General features: G+C 33.3%; 1 protein-coding gene across 1 annotated transcript in view; it reads left to right on the top strand.

Moving 5' to 3' along the window:
* LOC100372733 (band 3 anion transport protein-like) overlaps window positions 1-27,271 on the top strand; it is a 67,143-nt gene that overhangs the window by 5,634 nt on the left and 34,238 nt on the right. The window contains exons 2-5 of the mRNA XM_085495555.1: window positions 22,611-22,813; window positions 24,070-24,235; window positions 24,777-25,000; window positions 25,348-25,380. Of these exons, the coding sequence (XP_085351681.1) occupies window positions 22,706-22,813; window positions 24,070-24,235; window positions 24,777-25,000; window positions 25,348-25,380 (531 nt within the window). The 5' untranslated portion in view covers window positions 22,611-22,705. The remainder of the gene's footprint in view (window positions 1-22,610; window positions 22,814-24,069; window positions 24,236-24,776; window positions 25,001-25,347; window positions 25,381-27,271) is intronic.

Genomic DNA, 27,271 nt, shown 5'->3' with positions numbered 1-27,271 from the left:
AAAAGATAACATTGAAATTAAAGAAAAAACGAAGCTTAGAACATATTAAATATAAACTGTCCTCTTAATAAACCTGAAGACGAATAATATCAATTATATTTATTCATGGATTGTCATCTCTACAACAATTATCAAGGTGACATGAAGGAAAATATTGGACTCTGTAAAGAAATAGATAATAAACAAAAAACATTTATATTTATTTGATCAGCAATAATAACTAGAATATAATTAAAGAAGAATATTTACAGACCGGAAATGAAAATTCTTTATAAACTCATTACTAGATACTTTCATTTACTATTACTTTTATCTCATTGACTAATCTATGCAAACTTTCTTTTATTACATTATTGCTGTAGACTGGTAAAAACATCGTATTTTTAAGGATGCAATAAAGACTGTTATTATTATTCATGAATATATATGTTAGGCTTAGTAAACAGCTCTATTGTCCAACTTGAAAGTGGGGTTGATAAAATTATCAAAGTTTACAAATAAAGTCCATGTTGGTATACATGCCTTTTCTGACATGGAACAGCAGTAGACTTTTTTCTTCTTCGTTTTGTAATTTTATCACAGTGTGTAACAGGGTTAGAGCCAGAAAATGAAGTGTCTGTCCAGAATCTATATTGAAATGCAAAATAATAGTTGCTGGTCAATCAAAAGTTGACAGATTTGTAAAATGTGTCAAATGAAATTTTGTGCCTGTCTAAAGTGTGTTGGATACAAGTCTGTGTAGTGTTAATATGTGATCTATCGGTACAATATGATTTTTACTTTTAAAACTGCATGGCTTGGATGGATGTATTATCATATTTGTTTTCAGATAATTTGAAATATCTTGATTGATTGTCATGTTAAAGACCTTTGCTATAACACTATTTCCTAATATTTGCCTTAATATAGTGTTTGCATCTATGTTGTCATTCTTTTTATGTATTGGAGTTATTCCACTCCATGAATAAGACCAGGTGCCAGTGTCCAGTGTGTGACTATGTTTTTTTAAGTACTTTCTTTACTTTAATGTTCGCATACTTTAAGAATTCCGAAGGCCATCAATTTTTGGTAACATGCATAACTTGTGTTGACTGCTTTGTTATAATGTCATAGTTGTCTTTCTCTAGTTAATTTTGTTGATTTCCATCTCCAGGGGAACCCATGTAACAATTCAGGTTATGGGAACCCATGTAACAATTCAGGTTAGGGGAACCCATGTAACGATTCAGGTTAGGGGAACCCATGTAACAATTCAGGTTAGGGGAACCCATGTAACAATTCAGGTTAGGGGAACCCATGTAACAATTCAGGTTAGGGGAACCCATGTAACAATTCAGGTTAGGGGAACCCATGTAACAATTCAGGTTATGGGAACCCATGTAACAATTCAGGTTAGGGGAACCCATGTAACAATTCAGGTTAGGGGAACCCATGTAACAATTCAGGTTATGGGAACCCATGTAACAATTCAGGTTAGGGGAACCCATGTAACAATTCAGGTTAGGGGAACCCATGTAACAATTCAGGTTAGGGGAACCCATGTAACAATTCAGGTTAGGGGAACCCATGTAACGATTCAGGTTAGGGGAACCCATGTAACGATTCAGGTTAGGGGAACCCATGTAACAATTCAGGTTAGGGGAACCCATGTAACAATTCAGGTGAGGGGAACCCATGTAACGATTCAGGTTAGGGGAACCCATGTAACAATTCAGGTGAGGGGAACCCATGTAACAATTCAGGTTAGGGGAACCCATTTATTAATTCAGGTTAGGGGAACCCATGTAACAATTCAGGTGAGGGGAACCCATGTAACAATTCAGGTTAGGGGAACCCATGTAACAATTCAGGTTAGGGGAACCCATGTAACAATTCAGGTTATGGGAACCCATGTAACAATTCAGGTTAGGGGAACCCATGTAACAATTCAGGTTAGGGGAACCCATGTAACAATTCAGGTGAGGGGAACCCATGTAACAATTCAGGTTAGGGGAACCCATTTATTAATTCAGGTTAGGGGAACCCATGTAACAATTCAGGTCAGGGGAACCCATGTAACAATTCAGGTTAGGGGAACCCATGTAACAATTCAGGTTAGGGGAACCCATTTATTAATTCAGGTTAGGGGAACCCATGTAAAAATTCAGGTTAGGGGAACCCATGTAACAATTCAGGTGAGGGGAACCCATTTATTAATTCAGGTTAGGGGAACCCATGTAACAATTCAGGTTAGGGGAACCCATGTAACAATTCAGGTTAGGGGAATCCATTTATTAATTTAGGTTAGGGGAACCCATGTAACAATTCAGGTTATGGGAACCCATGTAACGATTCAGATTAGGGGAACCCATGTAACAATTCAGGTTAGGGGAACCCATGTAACAATTCAGCTTAGGGGAACCCATGTAACAATTCAGGTTAGGGGAACCCATGTAACAATTCAGGTTAGGGGAACCCATGTAACAATTCAGGTTAGGGGAACCCATGTAACAATTCAGGTTAGGGGAACCAATGTATTAATTCAGGTTATGGGAACCCATGTAACAATTCAGGTTAGGGGAACCCATGTACTAATTCAGGTTAGGGGAACCCATTTATTAATTCAGGTTAGGGGAACCCATGTAACAATTCAGGTTAGGGGAACCCATGTAACAATTCAGGTTAGGGGAACCCATGTAACAATTCAGGTTAGGGGAACCCATGTAACAATTCAGGTTAGGGGAACCCATGTAACAATTCAGGTTAGGGGAACCCATGTAACAATTCAGGTTAGGGGAACCCATGTAACAATTCAGCTTAGGGGAACCCATGTAACAATTCAGGTTAGGGGAACCCATGTAACAATTCAGGTTAGGGGAACCCATGTAACAATTCAGGTTAGGGGAACCCATGTAACAATTCAGGTTAGGGGGAACATCGTAAACAAGGGTGTCCCTGGATTCCCTGTAACAATCCTTGAGAAGTATATTAAAGAGTAGTTACATATAGTTGTATGATTTGATATACATGTTGATGCATGTAGTGTGTTTAAACTGTATCATGTTTATAAAGTTGGGTCCAGTCTTGAGTTCAGATTTGGATTATTTTTGAGTTGCGGTTCAAGTATTTACTTATTGGTTCATGAAATACAATAATTCGGAAATATATGTAATACAAATCACGCCATTGTAATATCATCTCACAGGGTCATGGACTAGACTAGTTCTAGGGAACTATTTCCTTGATTTTCACTATAAGCAATTTATATAAAATATATATACTGTAAAATGACTAATATTCACTGGGTTTAAATTTCACTGATTTACTATTTCAGACATATTTAGTGGGTTTTAAATTCACGGTTTTATCATTTAGATAATGTGTTCTATGCTAAATTTTACATATTCACTGGGTTTTATTTAGCACATTTTCCAGTCAGCGAAATAAGCCAAATTAAAACCCAGTGAATAATTAATCCCTTTACAGTATATTAATTTATATATATTTATATATATATATATAAATATATATACCAAAGGAGAATATTTAATTCAGAATGCAGCCCTTTGGTTTAATGTGCATTCAAGTCAGAAAGCAAACTACCGGTAAATGGCAACACCTGGATAGCATTTGTGAACAAATTACAGGAAATAACAAATGTACATGATAATGCAGAGTTCAATAGTATACAAACAAAAATGAAATTACAGAAAACCTATATTGATAACCAGTGGTTGCCAGCCCTCCAAAAACAGAAAATAATAATTTAAATCAAAATATGAATTTGAGCCATATCTAGAACTTGTAAAAAACATTAGTCATAGAACAAGTATAACCAAATTTAGAATCTCTGCTCATACACTGCCAATTGAAAGGTTAAGATACAAAGGCATGCCTTCAGAGGAAAGAATTTGTAATTTGTGTGAAGACAAGGCTATTGGTGATGAAATACATGCATTATTGGTTTGTAAGAACCAAAGGTTAATAACTAGTCGTACACAATTTATTAATACTTTGTCATTGTATAATGATAGTTTACTAACATTATCAGAACAAAACATGTTCAAACAAATTTTAAGTTCAAATGATGGTTTCATTACCAACAGCCTGGGAAAATTCATCAATGATATTTTACCAGAAAACAAAAATTAAACTTTTAATATTTAACATTTTTTCTAATATTTATTTTATATTTTTACAGTGTTTATTTGTTTGTGTGCTTATAAAGTAATGTATATTGGCCATAGATTATGTATTTTCCATGCATTTTTTTGTGTCAAATAAAATATACTATACTATAATATCTAAAAATATATATATATTTAAAATTCAAATTTTACACTTATTTACTATATTTTATTTACTATTTGTTTATACATCAACTTCATATGTATATTATTATCTGTATATATGTTTTATAGTGAAATAAACTTCATCCATTCATTCATTCATCTTAAATATGCCTAATGTTAAATAGCATTTTTAAAATGTTGTGTAAGTTGAAAAACATTTATTGGATTTGATACTCTATTGCAATATTGAATCAGTGATTGTAAAAATAGATGATAGTGTTAAGGATTGAAATTAATTTTTCTGTTTAACATGTTACTTTTCGCAGGAAATACATGTAGGCGTGTCTGAGCCCACCTACTCAGTCTCATGAAAAAATTCAAGATGCATTAAATTATTTATATTGCTATGTAAATTAGTGGCCCTACTCAGTAGTATTGTAAGGTATCCTGTAACCTGACTTGAACATCCTGGATAAAACAGTGATGACAAATTTGGTTGTATTCATGGAAATTACAAAAAAACAATCTTGCTCCAATATTAAAGATTCTTTTAGTTTAATTGACTGTGCTGTACCATAATAAAAGTCAAAATACACTTGCTAGTGAAATAATTGGTAAGAATTCCTTAGGGCCCCCTCGTGATAACTCTGATCCTAAACCTGATCTTAACCATGTCCCTCCTGTGCCCCCCCATTTTAATTCTATGTGCCCCCCTTTCAAGAGGGTTAGAGTTCAAGGAGGGTTGTGAGTCTTGAGGAACTCTTTCCAAAGTGTTATTTTAAATAAGGTTTTAACACCAATTTCTATGGAAATTGTCCAAAAAATGTTCTTTTAGCATTTTCCAGATGTTTTTCTTCAAAACAGTATTTCTTCTTGGTAAAAAACTTTATTATGTAACAAACAACAAATTGTAATAAATTATCTTAGGTATTTATAAGGTCGTATAAATACATCCTGTATTTCCGGTAACCCTACCTACAATGGAGTCATAATTGTGGGAGAGATTGAAAAGTTTATTTCAATGCAGATGAGTATGAATGTATTTATTTCTATGTAATTTAGCTCTGGTCATTCCACCAATGTTGTAATAGTGCATGTAAACCAACAATTGCATTCCTCAATCATTAAGATGACTAATTTTGACCATAGACACACATGTACATGTGTATATATACTCTGCAAAGCAAATCTATCCCTTTGATGTAATTTCTGGTACAACAAACCCTACCTACCCTGTTTAATACTACAAACACAAAATTTGTTTTATTTGGCCTAATATGTGCAGGGGTTAGTGGTAGGGGCAGCATAAAATGATTATTAAAGTAACAAGTATATAAACTACAGTTATGGACAACTAACTACATTCAACATAATTAGACTTGGTGTTTTAGGGATTATAGGTATTCTCTTGATTTATGCATGTCTGGTTATGAATACCATGTACTAAAAACACCTGTCTTATGAGACTATCTTTTCAGCAATATTTTTGCAGATTCACATGTAGATAATAAAAATTGTTTTATAATAGAATGCTAATTATAATTTTGGTATCTAAAATAATTTTTTAATATCTCCAGTCAACTTATTTGATTTTGATAAACACAAATAAATGTGTTCCTCTGTTATTTTCTGAATAAATATTATGTCAAATGTATGGGTTGGCAATCCATAATTAAATACTTCAACCTGCATATTAAGACCACCTGTCTTTGAATCTTCGTCTGTATATTGTGATCAAAATACTCGGATAAAGATATTTTTGACTACTCTACTTGAATATAATTCAGTCATTCTGTTTTTACAATAGCTACCATAAAATCTGCATTAAAAACAGCATCCCTGATAGAAGCTGCACCCATTCTTTTTGAACAATTGAGAACCAAAAATTCACCATTTTTCATATGTGTAGATGCTTTAATTAGAAGCAGCATCCTATCTGTTGTATTGTACCATTTTAATAGAAGCCCCAGCTTGTAATACAGATTTTACAGTAACAACTGTGACAATGACGTGGACAATGTACAAAGTTCTCGCTAGGTTGAACAAACTTTTAGCGAAGCGTAATCTTGAAATCACTGTCCTGAAATTCAAACATGCAAAATACCTCAAAGTGATATCTTAAAGCATTTGGCCATATTTATTTTTGCTTAGCCACTTGCTGAATGGGTTAAAGTAGCCCTGATACATGTGATGTGTATTTCACTAATATTATCAGTGTGAATTACACCAATACTCTGAGTTTATCACTGGTGTATTTGCACAAAGTGCCCTTTTGTAGAAATGATTATTAGGTCAAGGGGTTGCTAGGGAAGAGTAACTTTTGATTCAGAATATAAATGCAATCCATGTTTAAAGCCCTATGTCAGACGACTGGGCTGATAATCCTAGTTTCTTGGTGGTGTAACATATTTACTTTATTTGAAATTGCATATACTGAATCATTAAAATATTTCCGTAAAATCTGTATGAGAAGCCGCATCACCAATAGAAGTCACACCTATTCTTTTTAAACAATTGAGAACCAAAAATTCATTGTTTCTCGTATGTGTAGATGTTCTAATAGAAGCTGCATCCTATCTGTTGCATTGTACCATTTTAATAGAAGTCGCAGCTTCTAATACAGATTTTACAGTACTTATTTTGACCACAGAAATACCTCTGTTTACATAAGTGCATACACGACTAATTGAGCTAAATATATTTATATGTGCATTTCCAGCTTATGTGACTTTGCATGCAGGAAATCTCCACACATACATTATTTTTACTCATAAAATCAATGCTGTAGTGTTTATAGTCACATACAGCTACATGTAATATGTGACTATATAGTGACCTAAAGTCAGTTTTATTGGAGCTGTTTATAGCTTGACTTGAATAACTAGCCATCGTAAACACAAGCCTTTAACACTTAGTCACCAATCACACTGTAAGTTTGTATATAAGCCACCAATACACAGGGCTTGATCTTTTCAATTTTGTGAGTGCTAACAATTTCAGAGCTAAACTTCTAAAATTGCCAGCAATATTTTATATTTAAAAGATATCAAAGTATTCATGTGGGGTCTCTCACTACAATATAGCTCAACAATTATTGGCCTTATTTGACCCCAATGAATTTTAAGTCAAGGATTTGTTAATGGACTGATGGTTCAATGAGCTATTATATTGGTGTTGTATTTGGCATGCATGGATGTCATGTGTTGTAATTTTGCCCTCTAACAAGGCTCAGCTGTATAGGTGCTTGCTAGATCACTAAAAAATTTTCCCAGTAGTCTTTAATGTAAATATGAAACTATACGATTATCATCATTTAGTGATATCTCATACTTGAACTAACATGAACTCTTGCATACACTCGATTGTTGACCCAAGTATTCATACCAGACTACAATAAATTCATAATTATTCAATGGCAGAGAACAAACCCGACACAAGCGAATTGGCGGCAAAAGAAAATAAAAAGTTAGTTTTGTTCTGTTTAATCTAAAATTCCATTTCTGACATACAGCAAAATCAAGCACTAAAAGGCAAAAAGCTTGAGAGAAAAAACAAAATAAACGAATCTTAAAACAGAACTGTGACAAATCGATAAAGAGCACTCGAAAAAAAAAAACATACTAATACTAATACTAAATGATAGAAAAGCGAGCTGGCATGACCACTAGAAAAAAAATGGGTGGGTGGGTGAAAATAGCCCGAACAGAAATGACTGGGCATGAACAGTGTGCGATGTAAACAGTGCATATAAACAGAACGAAGCAAATGGGCTACAATAAACATGCGCAGTGGAGAAATGAAACAAACAACCGAAGCTTATGCAAATGAATACCAGTAATTAACAATTTTGAACTGCTTACAAAATACAACAATTATGGTTGTCTTACACGAATAAGTTGAAATTTTATATATTTGTTTTTATGTGGTTGCAAGCTCTGATATAGACTACTAAGTATTACCATAGAACTAGCAGCTCTGCAAACTGGTAGTCCAGGTTGGCTTCTGAGAAATTTTATTTATTTTACATCAGAAAGATTTACATGAAGATTCACAAAATAAAATGCATGTAATATAAAGATTAAAACCTTTGTACAGTGATATGTATTCATATTAATTTCTGTAATTGAGGTACCAGTATAAAGATTGTGATGACCTGTTGTGACCATATTTAATTATCAGGGTTATATACATACATGTAATGCTCTATGCTTTATTATAAAAGTCTGTTGAATGATGTCTATGTGTAACCATGACGTTATTTGCTTGATTGGAAACCTCCTGTGTAGATTGCTGTTGGTTCAGTCCTTATCAAAAGTAAAAATGACACAGAAATTAATTTAGGTGAGATGCAATTTCCAGAGTACATGATGGCAATTCGGTCAAGATGGTAAAACTCTATTGTATCACATGTTTGAAAATTTTCCTGTAGACCAACCTTGAGTAGGATGGTTTTGTTTGTCTGAAATTTTGCATTTTTGGGGATGTGTATAGTAATTATCCGCTTAATTCTGCATGTTTTATTAATATTGCAAAACAAATTGAGTTAGTTTTACAGCCGTCAGTTGCTTTTTAGTTCAGAACTTGGTTGCAGTGAGAATAATTTGCAATTGCTTGGGGAGCCTGCACAGGGGAAGTGTGAGGGTATATCAGAAGGTTTCTGCGCCATTTTAACAGTGTATCTATCGCCACTGAAATATTTTTGGAGTAATTTTAGTGTATTTGGTGTCCAGACACACTGTCAGATGGTGTTGCTGAGAAGTTTTCATGGAGAAAAATATATTTGAGAAAGATTTCATGTTGTATAGCAGCACGGAAGTGCGTGGCTCAAGAAATATATTTATGACTTGAAAGTTCAATCGGCAATTCGGTAAGAGGGCACCAGCCAAGAGTATCACGGCGCTGCACCCCTGTTCCTCGGTTTAGAAAAACCCTTGCATGTATGATTCTGATCCAGAAGTAATAAGGATTCCATTGGTTTTCAGGATTATGAATTCGTCAGAATCTTGAGATGCCGTGGGGGATTACATCCTCTCGTAATCCATTATTGAGGTGCAAGTCCCTGTGCCAAAATGGCGACGCCCAGTACTTAACACAATCTGCAGATCCGATGCCGGAAACATTGCCAATAATTTGAGAACACCATTCTTGAATTGATTTGGTCTTCTCGGAGAACTCATCCTGAACTCGTATTTTATAAATACGTTAATGTCTCCGGATATGGGCCATGATTCTCAAAACTGAGAAATCACAAGTTACATCACAACTGCTTTATCAAATACTTGGACATTTTTGTCCCTGTTCCAACTGATTATTCACTTTCTTTGGAGTGTACATGTGTTTGAAGAGAAATTCAACTATCAGTCATCAACAGTTCTAGTGTGTGTGTGTGTGTGTGTGTGTGTGTGTGTGTGTGTGTGTGTGTGTGTGTGTGTGTGTGTGTGTGTGTGTATGTACTTGGATTGCTATATGTTGCGAGGACAAAAATACAGATATATAGCTACTTCCGAGGACATACACACCTTCCGAGGACCTTTTTCATAGTCCTCGGAAAACATATTTTATATTAATAGTTAATTCGATTATTAATACGTTTTGCGTAGCTTAGGTTTAGTATCGGGGGAAGGTATGGTTCACGTTATATTAATATTAATATAATTATACCATACCTTACCCCGATACTAAACCTAAGCTTCGCAAACATTTCTATGTTCAGTCACGGGATATTCAACTCTTGTTTAATTAAACTTAATTAAAATGCAATTCTCCATTGTATTGCATTGTAATTGAGTTTAATTAAACTCCAATTAAAACGCAACCCTATATAGGAACGCGTTTTAATCAAGTTCATATCACAACTATATTAAAAGTTAATTCAACTATATTAAAAGTTAATCCAATGGAGTCCTCGGAACATATTGCAATACAAGTATGTGTGTGTGTGTGTGTGTGTGTGTGTGTGTGTGTGTGCGTGCGCGCGCTGCTTAAGTGACAGAAATATTCCGTTCAGCATACAACAGATGGCACACCTTATTAATGGTTGTGAACATTTGATGTGTTGAGACTTTTGTAAATTTCATTACTATAAGTGATATTCTTGTTTAATACATGCTTAGTTAACTAGTTTTTTGCTTGCATTGTATCTTATCTTATATTTGATATTATTGTTGATTATCAATGTGTTAGCAATACTTGCGTGTTCCTATCATGTGTTTTGTTTATTAAGTCAGGAACTGCCCAGTGAGATTCATGAGTTGTTAATACTTAACGTAGTCTCTATGTAGTATCTGTGATACCTGGAGCATAGTGTATGTATATTGATGTTTGGGTTTCTAATGAGTATTACCTAATAAGGTGATACTTTGATGATAGATTAATCAGAGTGATTATGGTTGGAAAACAGAGGTTTCTCAATATAACATTAGGCATAGCAGTGTGATATAACCACTGACTGATCATGACGTGACAAACTACCCACCATTATACGTTGTTGATACAGCGACAGTATATGTATTCTGACGTAACGTTTATAGGTTCAGCATATGTAATATTGCAGGTGTTATTACTGCTTGACTATTTGTGATATAGTATTGTAATACTAGTCTTATTGTACCCTTGCACAAATCTGGATCAAAATTGAATCCTTCTAATTACAGGGGAATAGCAATTTCAAGTTGTTTAGGTAAATTATTTAATAGTATTTTAAACACAAGACTAGTTTCATATCTAGAAAAAAATAATATCCTCTCTAATAAACAATTTGGATTCAGGAAAGACTGTCGGACAACAGACAATCTGTTTATCCTGAAAACTATTATTAATAAATACCTCCATCAGGACAAGGAGATCATCCATCAGGCAAATGATAAAAATAAATTGAAAACATCAAATAAAATTTATGCCTGCTTTGTAGACCTCAAAAAAGCCTTTGATAGTGTTTGGCATGAATGTCTTTTTTATAAATTGTTGAAAAATGGTGTAAACGGTAATATGTACAAAATTATAAAAGATATGTATGGTGATGTGAAATATAAGGTAAAAACAAGAAATGGTTTAACAGAATCATTTTGTTCAAATATCGGAGTAAAACAAGGATGCAACCTTAGCCCAAGTCTGTTTAATTTATTTATTAATGACCTGCCTGATATTTTTGATAATGATCATTGTGACCCTACACTGTTACACAACACACCCATTAATTGCCTTCTTTATGCAGATGATATTGTGATTCTTTCAAAATCCAAAAGGGGATTACAAAACTGTTTGGATAAACTATCAGCCTACACATCAAAATGGCAGTTGTCTGTCAACACAGATAAAACAAAAATAATGATATTCAAGAAATCAATATAGTTAAAGATTTCAATTATCTTGGCTTAACTATGAGTCCAAATGGTAAATTTAAAGATGCAATGAAAAACCTAAAAAGAAAAGGAATAAAAGCCTTATTAAAGACCAAAATTGGATCTGGTAATCTGGACATGTCCATACTACTGTCACTATTTGATAAACTTATCAGACCAGTTATTGTGTATGGGAGTGACATTTGGGGAGAAGAAAGCTCTACAAAATCAATTGTAGAGGATGTCCAGCTTACATACTATCGGTACATTCTTGGTATCTCAAAAAATACACCAATCATGGCAATATATAGTGAATTGGGAAAATTACCTCTTGACTCTTTTATTAAGAAACAAATGATAAAATATGCCAATCGTATTGCAAATTCCACAAATACTCTACTTCAAGAAGCATACTATGTCAATAAAATTATTAAAAGTAAATGGTTTAAAAAACTTGATCTGATATTAAATAATATTAACCATTCTTATCTTTTAAATGAAACAAATATTATCTCATTATCAAAATTAAAAACAATTGATGAGAAATTAAAAGAAGAGTTTACAACTGAGTGGAAAAATGAAATAAATAATGACAATAGGAAAAAATCAAATTCTAAAAATAAACTAAGAACCTACAAACTTTTTAAAACCAAAATAGAACAAGAAAACTACTTAACAATTATGAAAAACAGTGAACTTCGCAAATCCTTAACAAAATTTAGACTTGGCAACCACTGTCTGAAAATTGAAACAGGCCGGCATACAGGATTGGATTTTAAAGACAGAGTCTGCAATATGTGCGACAATGGCCATGTTGAAGATGAACAACATTTTGTCATAAATTGTCCTCATTACAACGAAATAAGATCAAAACTTTACATTGTAGCTAATAAACGTATACCAAATTTTGACAAATTTAGTAATGAAAATAAATTCATATCATTACTAAGTGACGAGAAAATGTCTATTCCTTTAGCGCAATATTTAAAAAACTGTTTTAATACAAGACAGCAGCACCTACATAAACTAAGCCAGTAATACATTCCTTGTATTCAAATTATTATCTTTTTTTTTTTTTTTATGCCTTTTTGTTCCCTTACTCTTTATGTGGTTATTTTTCTTTTACTAATATCTGATTTGTAACCCTTTTCATCCCCTCCGGGGGATGTTGTGTGTTAATAAATAAATAAATAAAAAGTATGTAAAATCTGTATTATAAGCCGCGACTTTTATTAAAATGATACAATGAAACGAAAGGGATGTGGCTTCTATTAGAGCATCTACACATAAGAGAATGGTGGATTTTTGGTTCTCAGTTGTTCAAAAAGAATGGGTGTGACGTGACTTCTATTAGAAATGCGACTTGTAATACAGATTTTACAGTAACAGTGTATTGTTTATGTACAACAGTGTTGATGTTGTTTGTTACCACAAATATACATAGATTTAAACGTATTTGAGCTGTGTGCGGTATTACCACTTTTCATGTCCTGAGATAAATGTATTTTGGAATAAACTCTTGTAAATATGTTTTTAAAGCTGGTGTGTGAGATGTAGATTTATTTATTTACATAAACAGAATTTAGTGAAGCTTTGAACATGTTTAATTGTCTTACTGGATTTTTTATGATTACAGAAATCTGGTATGATTGGTCTCCCCCACTTTTTCTATGTGAAAAGTCAGTGTTTATGGGTTTTGTTTTTGTTGAATTTCCTTCTGTCTCTGTGTGGGATGTTATTCATTATTTATTATCAATACATTATTGAAAATAACATTTGGTCTATAGAAGCCCATCTCCAATAAAAGTGCACATAAATAATTTGCTGTATACTAAAACATTAAAATATGACTTATCATGAATATCTTTGTAATTTATGCAAATGTATGCACTACAAATAGATCAAATACTGTATTTAAGATTTGATGCACATCATAGAAAAAAACAACAATCAGTGCTCATTATTTTAATGGAGACCCCAGGTGTAGTATAAAAAAACAATTTATTTTAGAACTGATCATTGCTGTCTGAAGGTTTGATTTCTTTATTTTAGGGATCATGATTGATTGATAGTGTCATAAAATATTTTGAATTTTCTTATATTTTAAATCTGTCATTATAAGGTATTAAAAATGAATAGCATGGTTATTGCTTCAATTGAGTGAAATGTCATAGTTACTTTTATAGATGAATGAATGAATTTTCTGTGTTTTGCATTTCAGATAGGTATGAATAGGTTTCAGCATGTTTAAAATATCGTTTTTTTGGATTTCATCTCTGAAAATGGATCCATTCACACACAAGATGATTTTTACATATGCATAATGTGTCAACACTCTAAACCATAATCCTATAAACTGATGTCTTATGTAGAGTATTGCAATTTTAGTATTAATTTGCATAACAATATGATCCTTCATTAATAAAATATACCGAATTCGGCTGATACCCCGCCCATGGGCGATGTTTCAAATAGTGGGCGATGTTTTGGTCCACACATTGCCTGACTGAACCAACAAACATTTTAACAGACCCCAATTTTCCTGTCCAACATCTTGTATCGAGCACGATATTTCAAAAATGACGCTAAAATAATTCACTGTGAAGTCGAAAAGCATTAAAACTTCAATAAAACAAATGCTGTATACGAATCGTTGTTGCGTATTATGACTCGTTAAAATACATTTCACTTACGTTTATTACACTCGAATAAAGTCTACGCTTGAAAAGAATGTTATTTACGAAGTTTAAAATATCTAAGCTTTCCGGATTCGAGCCTCTTGGTTGTTATCAGCAATGTTTAATCTTTGTCTGTATCGCATTCCAGACAAAATGTCGGTAAACAAGAAATGGGTGAACTAACTTATCTCCTGCGTTTCACATGCGACATGATTATTAAAACACCGAGTTAAGCAGTCATGTACGTTCTATAAATCTAACCTTGTACACATAATCTTGTACTGACGTGTTTTTTGTCCACAAAAGACGTTCCCTTTTAGTTAACCCCCAGTTAACATGGTATTTGTGAGAGTTGAAAGATTTTTTGAACACATGACAAGTAACTATATTGATTTGCGTCAAAAAAATAACACCAAAAAGGAAAAAGAATACTAAACCCAAAAAGAAAAAGCAATTATGGTTTGACCAAGACTGTTGGTCACTTAAAAAAGAGTTTAGAAATATTTCATCTCTTCTGAAGAAATATCCAAGAGATCCGTATATTAGAGGCAGATTTTTCTGTTTTAAAAAGGAATATAAAAAAAGAGAAATGAATTTAAAGTTTCGCAACTAAATGAACTTGAGAGTTTAAAGGGAGATTCCTCTAAATTCTGGAAATTATTACGAGATTTAGATGATGATAGAAACAGTAATGAAATACATAATGCAATAACACCAAATGAGTGGTTAAATTACTTTAATAAATTGCTAAATCCACCAACGGAAGACAATACTACTCTAATCAATAACATTAATTCTGAACTAAACGCCTTGGAGAGAGACATGGATGATAATCCAGATATTAATGGACCAATCCTGCAAAGTGAAATCATAAAAGCAATAAAGTTATTAAAATATAACAAAGCAACTGCCGAAGATAAGATTTCAAATGAATTTCTAAAATACGGCCAATCACACCTCATCAATGCCCTGCAAAAACTTTTTAATATCATTTATAATAGCACTAAATTCCCCAAATCATGGAGCTCGGGTCTGATAGTACCAATTTTTAAATCATGAAAAAAATCAAATCTTTCTATAGAGGCATAGCCCTATCAAGCTGTCTGGGGAAATTATTTACAAGTATAATTAACCAAAGAATAACATCATACCTAGAAAAAAATAATATTATTTCTAAAAAGCAATTTGGATTTAGGAGAGATTGTCGCACATCGGAAAACCTCTTCATTTTATAAACAATAATTAATAAGTACCTACATCATAACAAAAATCTAAAAGATCTTACAGGAAATAAGAACAAACAAAACCCTAAAAGACTATATGCTTGTTTGGTAGACCTTAAGAAGGCATTTGATAGTGTGTGGCATGAAGGAATGTTTTTAAAATTATTAAAATCTGGCATAACAGGCAATATTTATAACATTATAAAAGACATGTACAGTAAAGTAAACTATAAAGTCAAGGTTAATGATGGATTAACAACTGAATTCACATCACATACTGGGGTTAAACAAGGGTGTAACTTAAGTCCAACTCTTTTCAATTTGTTTATTAATGACCTACCAGAAATTGTTGATACTGCAACATGTAATCCACCCACACTGGGAAACAGTAAAGTTGGGTGCCGCCTCTTTGCGGACGACATTGTCATCCTTTCAGAAACAAAACATGGATTACAAAAGAGCTTAGATAATCTCTCCACTTACACAAAACACTGGAAGCTGACTGTTAATACAGAGAAAACAAAAATAATGGTTTTCAATAAAAATAATCGTCTATTAGACATATCTTCTTCTATGAAAGTAAAGAAATTAATGTGGTTAGACACTACAACTATTTAGGGGTTGTATTAAGTTCGAACGGAAAATTTAAGGAGGCAATGAAAACATTAAAACTAAAAGGCCAAAAAGCTTTATGTAGTTCAAAAGCAAAACTTGGACATAAGACAAATTTAAATCCACTTACAATGCTATCCCTTTTCGATAAACTAATTAGACCCATACTAGTTTACGGAAGTGACATCTGGGGTCACGAAAGCACATACAAATCAAGTGTGGAAGAAATTCACCTAAACTTTTGTCGTTTTGTTTTAGGAGTCGGGAAGAATACATCTATCTTGGGTATTTATGGGGAACTGGGAAAATACCCACTTGACATATTCATAAAAAAACAATTAAATACTTCAACAGAGTAATGAATACATCAAATGAATTGGTAAGGGAGTCAGCAATTATGAACAAACAATTAAACAGCAAATGGTACAGTGTCATAACTACACTGTTAACTGAAATAAACCAACCACAAATTATCGAAACAACAACTATACTGAACGAGAGAGAAACCAAGAAAACAGAAGAAATAAACTGAGAACGTACAAAAATTTCAAAAATGAATTTACTTTAGAAAATAATGTGATCAAAATAAAGAATGCTGAACTACGTGAATGTCTAAGTAGGTTCCGTCTGAGCAATCATAAACTAAAAATTGAAACAGGGAGGTACACTAAACCAAAAACCGAAATAGGAAAAAGGATCTGCGAACTGTGTTCAAATAACAAAGTAGAAGATGAGTACCATTTCATGATTGAATGCCCCCTTTACGAAAAATCGCGGAAAGCATTATTTGAAGAGACTACTAAGCACATTATAAATTTCATGAATATGAGTGACTACAACAAATTTTTAAAATTAATGGGTGATACAAATCTGAATGTACAAATACCAGTTGCCCAATTTATCAAAAATAACACGAACCTTAGACAGCAACATCTTCTGGCAAATTAACATAAATACTTTTCTCCTTTAATAAGTTTTTTTTTTTTTTTTCCTCATTTCCATCTTTCATTGATTTACTGTTTATTGCTTTTTTTATTATTATTATTTCATCTATTTTTTTTTTCAATATTATTACCAACATATATCAATAGTTTTTTTGTAATTGTAGTCTGTTGATTTATTTTTTAAACCATTGCTGTGCTTTAGACAGTAATTCTTGTAAAATTTGTATGTTTGACTCCCATGTGCGAAACACAAAATGGGAGTCTTTGCAGTTAGTGTGTCTGTCTGTATGTGTATGTGTGTATGTGTGTCCGACTGTTCCACTGCTATCTCAAGAACCATACATCGGTTTTTGATGAAACTTGGTGCATAGATGCTCTGGACCAATGCGCAGATTTGATTAGGTTTTGGTAAAAATCCATGCTCGTTAATTACCTAATTTGCATGATAATTAGCTAATTTTTAGCTGTTCTATGACTGTTCCACTGATATCTAAAGAACCACTCATTGGATTTTGATGAAACTTGGAACATAGATGCTCTGAACTAATGCTAGGTTTTGATTAGGTTTTGGTTAAAATCCATGCTCGTTAATTACCTAATTTGCATGATAATTAGCTAATTTTTAGCTGTTCTATGACTGTTCCACTGATATCTAAAGAACCACTCATTGGATTTTGATGAAACTTGGTACATAGATGCTCTGAACATATGCGCAGATTTGATTAGTTTTTGGTAAAAATCCGTGCATATTAATTACCTAATTTGCATGATAATTAGCTATTTTTTAGTGGTTCCATGACTGTTCCACTGATATCTAAACAACCACTCATTGGGTTTTGATGAAACTTGGTACATATATTTTCTGAACTAATGCTAGGTTTTGATTAGTTTTTGGTAATAATCCGTGGATACTAATTACCTAATTTGCATAATGATTAGTCAATTTTCGGTTTTTCCACTGATATCTCAAGTACTAATCATCACATTTCAATGAAACTTGGTACATAAATGTCATATGACACTGCACAGACCTGATAGTTTTTATGGTAATATCAGTACATGTAATTACCTAATTTGCATAATTAATTAATTTTCAGCTTTTGATATAAGTAGTGAGCATTACATTTCAATGAAACTTGGTACTTACATACTCAAGGACTATGCAGAGATTGATTGTTTCGGATAAATATTTGTGCATATTAATCACCTAATTTGCATAATTAGTTAATTTTCAGCTTTTCCACGGGTATCTCAAGTACTAATCATCGCATTTCAATGAAACTTGGTACATAGATCCTTTAGGACTATGCAGAGACCTGATTAGTTTCAGGGTAAATAATTGTGCATATTAATTACCTAATTTGCATAATTAATTTTCAGCTTTTCTACTGATCATCACATTTCAATGAATCTAAAATTATGCAGAGACCCAATTAGTTTTTGGTAAATATTTGTGCATATTAATCACCTAATTTGCATAATTAACCAATTTCCAACTTTCACACTGATATCTCAGGTACTCCCGTAAAAACCCTCAAATAAGAGCCACTTTGTAACACTTTATTTCTGGGTGGTGCTTATTTGAGGTAACATGTTGACAACCCTGTAACCAGTGGCTCTTAAACCAGGGTCATCAAACTTTTTCATTGTGAAATAGGGAAGGGGATAGGCAAACACACACACAACCAAAACAGACAAGTAATTATTAATGATGTATCATTGCAATTAATTTATTCTGTAAAAATACTGTTATGGAAATAACAAATGTCAAATAAATACGACGATTCGACGTTTCATCGACAATGTGTAGCAATGCCTGTAGTCACGTTTCACTGACAATGCGTAGCGATGCCTGAAGTCGGATTTGGTAGCACTCTCAGTGTCTGACCCAACACTCGAATCACTTGTACAATTGTTTACCAAGTTTGGTACGGCAAACTTTTTTCTTGAAAACTGGGAATAACTTGCGTGGCTGTGGCTGGCGTGGTGGTTGATTTGGTGACAATATAAAATAGTTTCGGATAGAATTGATCTGACCAGCAGCGACAGGAGAGGACATACTTGCAAAGGAAGCATGGAACGAATGATAAAAATGATGCCCAATCACTTGTATTTATGGCAAAAACAATAAATAAAAAACACGTTTTTCTATAGATTTGTACAGCTTGGGTACTTGGGCATTGTTTTAATTGCGCTAGACTTCTGACAGTACAGCTTTGGTTTATATTTCCTGTTTCATAATCAAGCCAGCTTATAATGATATTCACGTACTTCACAGTCCACGCAAACAGGGTCAAACTATAGCCCCACCCCTATATAACCAAATACGAAACGATACCGAGAAAGTAACAATTACATGTATTAAAAATAATTTCCTGTGACCAATCGGAGAGACGAAGTCATTCACGAAAGCCCAGGCCTGTTGCAAGGCATTTTCTGATTGGTACAAGTTCAGATTATTTTCAATTCTCACAAATAGCTAATTTAAATATTTGGGTCAGGCAGGTCACGTAGACTTCACTTTGCTGTAAGACAAGTTGATCGCACAAGTTTGTGGAACTAATCCATTCGACTTCAATTTTGATTATTTTCGGCAAGAGAGTCCTCTCCAAACTAATGCCAGTTATTTTGTTACTTCCCTGAACATTTTGTCTCGAATCATCCAAAAACGAACGTCTCAAATAAAATGCAAAAAATAACCCAAAATCACGATCAGCGAGAGTGGGCTGCGTAATCATTACATTCTCACAGTCGGAGCTACGTCACGATCCCTCAAACGTTGCTATGACCGGATTAACACCTCTGTTTTCCCCCACGCTAACCAAATTCCCCCCACGCTAAGGAAAAAATCTTTTGTTTTCTGTTGACTTCCTGTTCCGGTCCGTCTGTGAGAATGTATTTTCGATACCTCCGATTTTCCGATAAAGGCGTTCTAAAATCGTGACGTTCTTTACTTGGTTATAAAGACAACATTGACAATGAATATCTCAACGTGTCCTTCGGTGTTTCGGCAAAAAACATACTAGTAGTTACTATGAATAGTTTGTGAATTGGTCGATTGTGTGTCAGAAATATAAAATGGACAAGTTGACAGTCACATTCACGCTCTCAGTGCATTTCTTTCGTCTATCATTCTTCCGTTCTCAATTACACAGGACATCAGGCAAGTTATGGGGATAATCTTTATTTGTCTCACACCTTCTGTGGGGCAATAAACAATGCAGGTGGAAGTGAGGCACGATAAGCTCGGTGTCTGCCTGATTGTAAACAACCGGGTGGCTGGCACTTATTTCTGGGTTCTTATTGACAAAACCACTCAACTCTTGGTGGCTCTTAATGGAGGGTCAAATGTAACAAATTTTCACTGAGTGGCTCTTAATTGAGGGTGACGCTTATTTGCGGGTTTTTACGGTAATCATCACATATCAATGAATGTTTATACATGGATGCTGTAGGACAATAGACAGACCTGGATAATTGTGGGTTAAAATCTGTACATATTAATTACCCAATTTGCATAATTAACCAATTTTAAGCTTTCACACTGATATCTAAAGTACTAATTTCCATTTTAATGAAACTTAGTACAAAGATGCTATAGGACAATGTACAAACCTAATTAGTTTGGGGTAAAACTCTGTTCATATTATTTCCCCAATTAGCATAATAATTCATAATTTTTTGGTTCTAATCACATTTCAAATAAACTTGGTACATAGAGTTTTTGTTACATTGCGCAGACCTCATTAGTTTTACAATCAAATCTGGTCATGTTAATTTTCTGATTTGCATATTAATTAGTTTTCAGCTAAGTAATTTCAAATTATATTTAATGTGTCTCCAATACTCTCAGCACATGGGAGTTCTTTCTAAGCTTTCTTTGATTTATATATGTGTTTTAGCAGTTAGTGTAACCATTTTAATTCCTTCTGAGGAATTTTAAGTGTTTCAATAAACCTAAACATGCGTCAAGCTGGCTGGCCCGAATTTAAATATCAGTGCGTGAAATCTTGAGGTCATTGCCCAATGCCGCACGTAATTCGAACGCGTGGTTATTAGAGTTCAGTCGAAATGTACGTGAATATTGCGATTGAAGTGCGCTGTCCAGAGTTTATTACATTATAGTAAAATTTAATTTAACACATGGTATGGTTTATATTACATGTTCACTTCATTTCGAATAAAAAAATCATCATTGAAACATCGATGAATCACAAGTATTTAAAATATTTTCTCGACTTTCCGTAGATACCCGACTACTATCATTTTTAATGATTTAAATGCGCCCATATTTATGTTTGCGTAATTATTACGAATGCAACGCATTATCAAGTCGGTGTATTGAAATATTCAAAGACCCAATACCCCGGGTCAGCATCCTAACAATAGTAAAAATTAACTTGAGTTTGCGTAATTATGAAAGGCAATACATTAGAAAGTTGAAATATTCAGAGCTGGTACAATATTGTAAACAACTTTGCGTAATTAGAAAAGCAGTGCACTAAGTAAACGACGTTGATATATTCAAAGCCAGTACAGAGTTGCATACAAGTTACAGTACCGTCGGATACAATAAAAATTTTACTAGATCGACACGCAGACCACAAAAGAAAAAGGTTGCTAAGGTAACGCGCCAGTTCAGTGCGTGACTTGGGGTCAAACTTTGGTCAACACACACTTGATGCCAGCATCGCTGCGCAGCAAGTTTCGCAAAGTACTTGAAGTTCAATTGCGTTCCAAAATGATGTCGCTGATCACCCAGTTGTCGCAGCGTGTGTTGTGTCACGTCCATGATGCACCCCGTTTCGACTTTGACTTGCTTTTCCTTCTTAGTGCGTGTTCTTGTTCACGTAAAATGCGACCTCTCACCAATGTATACTTCGATCTTTTGGTCCACATTTTTCTAAAAAAAAATCGAATCCTCCACAAGATCGCCCAGGGCGGGGTATTAGCTGAATCCGGTAATAGTGTTTTATTGACAGTGTACAAAAAAAAATGTTTTATTTTGTGGTCAATTTTGTTCATATGGATGACCTGTATTTGGCCTATTAGAAGCATATATTTGTGACTATCATATTAGATGACCATATATGGTTATGTAACCTCATTTATATGCATAAATGAAATATCTCAAGCTCAGTTTAATATTAAAGGCATCAGACTAATGTATCGTATTATATATGATCATGTGACTTTATTAATATGCATAACTAAAATCTACTAATAAGTACTATTGCAGATAAGGACATGCAACTAGTATGATTTTATTAAATGTTTGTAATTTTCATACTATTGTCACTTGAACCATCCCTGATCACTGCTTGCAGTTATAATTTTGAATATTGTTTTTACTGTGTTAGAAGTGTGTGTGCTTTAAAAGTAAATGCCAGACGGGAGTCTATGCTTAAAAATAAGTAATACGTCATATTTCATTGATTTGGAGATGTACTTCATTGCCTCCAATATCCTTATACATATATCTAAGGTTTCTATTTAAGGTTTCTTTAATATATTTCTGTTCTCTATTCATATATAATTGCAGGATTTGGTGTAATAATCATCATCATCTCTTTAAAATCTATATTGGAAAAAGACTAAATATTCTGTTCAAATTGGAGAAGTTTTAGTTCTATCAAGATGCCACTAAGAGGAAAAAAGAAAAGTAAGAGTTCTGTAACTGAGATGGAGACAGTGCCTAGTACTCCAGACTCTTCAATACCCAGAGTATCCAGTGATGTGACTGAGGTAAGTGTGACTTGTGTGACATTCCTCTCCATATCTCAAGTTACAGATGGTAATTTTAGTGATCATTTTCTCAAGCCAGCCAGCCAGCCAGCCAGCCAGCTAGCTGATTATGTTTGCTGTTGGGAAAAATCTCTGCTCAATTTTACATAGAAAGTTATAATCTCGTTTAATATACTGTTTTTCTCATGGATTAAGAGTAATTAATGAGTAATTTGGCGCAATTTCAATTTTTCTTGAACAACTTTTTTGAGTCATTTCCAATTTTGAAGGGTATTAGTATTAATCCATACATGAAATATCAAACTAAATTGCTTTAATACACTGTAATCATGTCTATTCTTGGTTGACAACAAGATGCGTACACTGGGATTGGCCATATCAGGTTAGATTCCATGTACCTTCTACTTAAAGATCTCATTTGATGTGTCCATCCACATGTATCACTTAGTTATGAACACTCAAAATCAATGAAGACACATACTGGTTATGGTTTAATACTCAATTTTTCATAATTGAAATAAATTTAAGGCGTAAAATTAACGTCTTTTAACTGACTTAAATAACCAACTACAGTTGTTTTTAATAAAGCTTTGAAATGTATATTGTGGATGTCCACAATTAACAGTTCTTTACTACTAGAATATGTGTGTCCATGGAAAGTACTAGCCAGCTCTATTTTACAGTGCACGTAGAGGAAAACACTCAGACAGCTGGAACATGCACGACCCAATTTGTCTTTCTAGATAAGATGTAAATTTTGGTCACCACATGTTCATGGTTGTTGTGACTACAATATACGTCAAACTTGTGTAGTGAGTGAAGAACACTCAAATAATAAAATACCAGGAAGGAAGTCCAACAAATAAAATTGTGTATTTACATCAATTCAGTTGTAAACTCTAACTGACTTCTTCTTTAAGAACCAGAAAATGATAAAATAAAACAACACATATGTTTATTGATAAACATTTTATCATGTGCGATCTTGTCACTAAAATCTGTGTTTCATTTTATAAGTCAGAGAAAATCACAAAATATTAAATATACTACCCCGGTAGCAGTGAAAATTTGTTTGGTTCCCTATGACATAGAGTGTCAGCGACATTTGCAAAATTTTGTCTTCCTGAATGTCATAATAATCATCAAATTGCAAATATTTCTAGTAGCGAAAATCGAGCGGTTTACAGTATCTAAGACATCAATCCAAACACATGATTAACTGTTTTAATACCAATCGTTTTTGTTTGTTTATAAAGAAAGTAGCAGCGGAACAAGAATTGTCACCCCCACCATGGCGCAGAGCATCTTTCGATGGTGATATCATGAAAATGTTAACACCTAAAAACAGTTTTATAGCAGATATTGCTATGGATGAAGCCTCTGGAGGAAGCCATCATTACTACGATGAGCGAGACTACCAGTGTAAGTAATGTCTTATTCTATAGTGAGATCACATCAATGTTCAACTCCAGTTGTGTGTGTCCATCTCACTTTTTTTTTGTGCCTATTTCATGTTAAATCACCTTTACATTTTCTATAAATAATCATTCATATGTCCCATATTGACTTTAATTTCTCTAAATTTTAGGATATATGTATATATAGCTAACATATTCCACACAGACATGTGTCATACAATAACAGCCTTCAGGGAGATATGTCGTACAGCGCCCTCATAGAAGGTGTTAACAAATCCTTTTGTTTAAATAAAATGTTACCGTATGGTAATATGAAATTAAAGATAATGTTACTGACATTATACAGCTTCCATTGGGACATGGTGTCTTATAGCAATTCAATTATATTTTCAGTTTATTTCATCTGATTCTAACTATGACTGGGTTATTTTACCAAGAATTGCTAAGCCTAAATGTCATCGCTTTTTTTGTGTGTATACCTAGAAATTATTGAAGACACAAAATCCATCCAATGTTTATGTTCACTTTCATCTTTTTTCTTTCAGTGCATCGAAGATCTAGTTATCACCACCATTCAGCATTTGGTCATCACCGCCGTTCTAGTGGTAGAAGCCTCAGTAGAGCTGGATCAAAAACTCCCAGTTTTTATGTCACACCATCTCAAAAAAGTCTACAGAGGGGAGTAACTCCAAAATCCTCATCTAAGTCATTAACAAGGAGTGTACCAGAAGAAGATGAAATTGATGGAGCAGCTGCTGAAAAACCAAAGGTATATCTAAAATAGTTCATGTTTTCCCACCCTATGTGGTACTAGTCTAGTCTAAGAATATTGCTCGTTTTGTATATCTTGTAATTGTGCTGTTAGAGCACTCATACAGCTTTATTTAGGTTTGGGATTATTACATTGAAACCATGAAATATGTTACATAATAGTCTCAAGTCCGAAGAGCTATCACCTGGTTTCTATAGTTTTCAGTTCACATGTATTGCATAGATTGACTTTCAGGCCTGATATATGTCCTCTTATATTCAACACATTTGTTGAATCTCCTTGAAGAATTTTGTTCATATATTTTTGTTAATTTTTGTTGTCCTTGTGTTTGTTTTAAATTTCAGTTGCTTGATGTCTCCAAGTCCCGTGATTTCATGGTAGTGTAACAGTTTTTAATTTTTTGAGTGCTCTTCCATAATAACCAAAGCAGTCTAACAATAGTCAATGTTGGTGTAAATGCTCTCTAGTTGTGACAGTTTACATGCTTTATGCCTGAAATAAGTGTTGTCTTCAATCTAGGAAATACAGATGGAGGACTCAACTCTATTCCCCACTTGTTTTATATTTTAGATAAAATATACATGTAGTCTAGTGTACTTGACTTTATGGTAGCTGTAATTCCATGAAAATCTATATTGAATTGGAATATGCAATTAATTTTCACTGATCAATAATTATTTATAGAAATGATAAAATAAAAGGTAATGTTGTTAGAAATATAGAATCAATTGTTATGATTCTTAAGCAATATACAAATCATTTTAATGTACATTGTAATTTGAAAGCAGGAAATACCAAGGCTTCATATTGACAATATTTTGGTGCTTTACTTTATAGTAAATTTAAGGTTACATGATTGATTGATTGATTGATTTTAGGGTCAGTTATTTCATTAAGATTAATACTGCCCAAGTACCCTTCTGTGTAAATTAATTATAAGTTTTAGTGTATTCTTTGAAGTCAACTGAAGTACATGCAGATACACCAATATGTTGTGGTGTGTCATTTCTCAATTAAAATCCACTTTTCACTGCTTATTGTAGTTCTCACATAAATTAAATTGCACGGTAGTTTTGTTCTTTGTTTCTTGAGTGTGTGTAAATTCTAATCAAAGGCAGGCACATGTAACAGTAGGATCTGTTTGCATTTAGTTGTAACTCAGAATGCAAGCTTGGTGACAAACTCTAAAGTGTACTAACTTTATATTGGGAATAATAAGTACCGGTACTAATGTTTCTAAACCAAAACCATGGTGAAACTTGAAATGCCTGTAGATGGCATTTAATTTCACTATTTTGATGTTTGAGGATATTCACTGGGTTTCAATTCACAACGTTGCCATTTTTGACTCCCGTGTGCGAAGCACAAAAGGGAGTCTTTGCAGTTACCCTGTCTGTATGTCTGTATGTATGTATGTATGTATGTATGTATGTATGTATGTATGTATGTATGTATGTATGTATGTATGTCACTTTTTTTGTTCCATCGTTATCTCAAGAACCACTAATCAAATTTTGGTGAAACTTGGTACATAGATGCTCTGGAATAATGCGCAGAGTTGATTAGGTTTTGGTAAAAATCTATGAATATTAATTACCTAATTTGCATGATAATTAGCTGATTTTTAGCTGTTCCAAGACTGTTCCACTGATATTTGAAGAACCACTCATTGGATTTTGATGAAACTTGGCACATGGATGCTCTGAATCAATACACAGATTTGATTAGTTTTGGGTAAAAATCTGTTAATATTATCAATTACCTAATTTACATAATGACTAATCAATTTTCGGCTTTTCCACTGATATCTCAAGTACTAATCATAACATTTCAATAAAACTTGGTACATATATGTCATATGACACTGCACAGACCTGATAGTTTTTAGGGTAATATCAGTACATATTAATTACCTAATTTGCATAATTAATTAATTTTCAGCTTTTGATATTTCGAGTAGTAATGATCACATTTCAATGAAACTTGGTACATAGTTACTTGAGGACTGTGCAGAGACCTAATTAGTTTTTGGGTAAATATTTGTGCATATTAATTACCTTATTAGCATAATTAGTTAATTTTCAGCTTTTCACCTGATATCTCAAGTACTAATCATCACATTTCAATGAGACTTGCGACATAGATTTTTTAGGACTATGCAGAGACCTGATTAATTTTGGGATAAAGAATTGTGCCTATTAATTACCTAATTTGCATAATTAGTTAATTTTTTGCTGTTCCATGGCTGTTGCACTGATGTCTAAAGAA

This window comes from Saccoglossus kowalevskii, chromosome 22 (assembly GCF_978046115.1).
Source record: "Saccoglossus kowalevskii chromosome 22, keSacKowa6.1, whole genome shotgun sequence".
Lineage (NCBI taxonomy): Eukaryota > Metazoa > Hemichordata > Enteropneusta > Harrimaniidae > Saccoglossus > Saccoglossus kowalevskii.
Note: the sequence above shows the minus strand (reverse complement) of the source record. Positions and strands in the feature narration are given on the sequence as shown.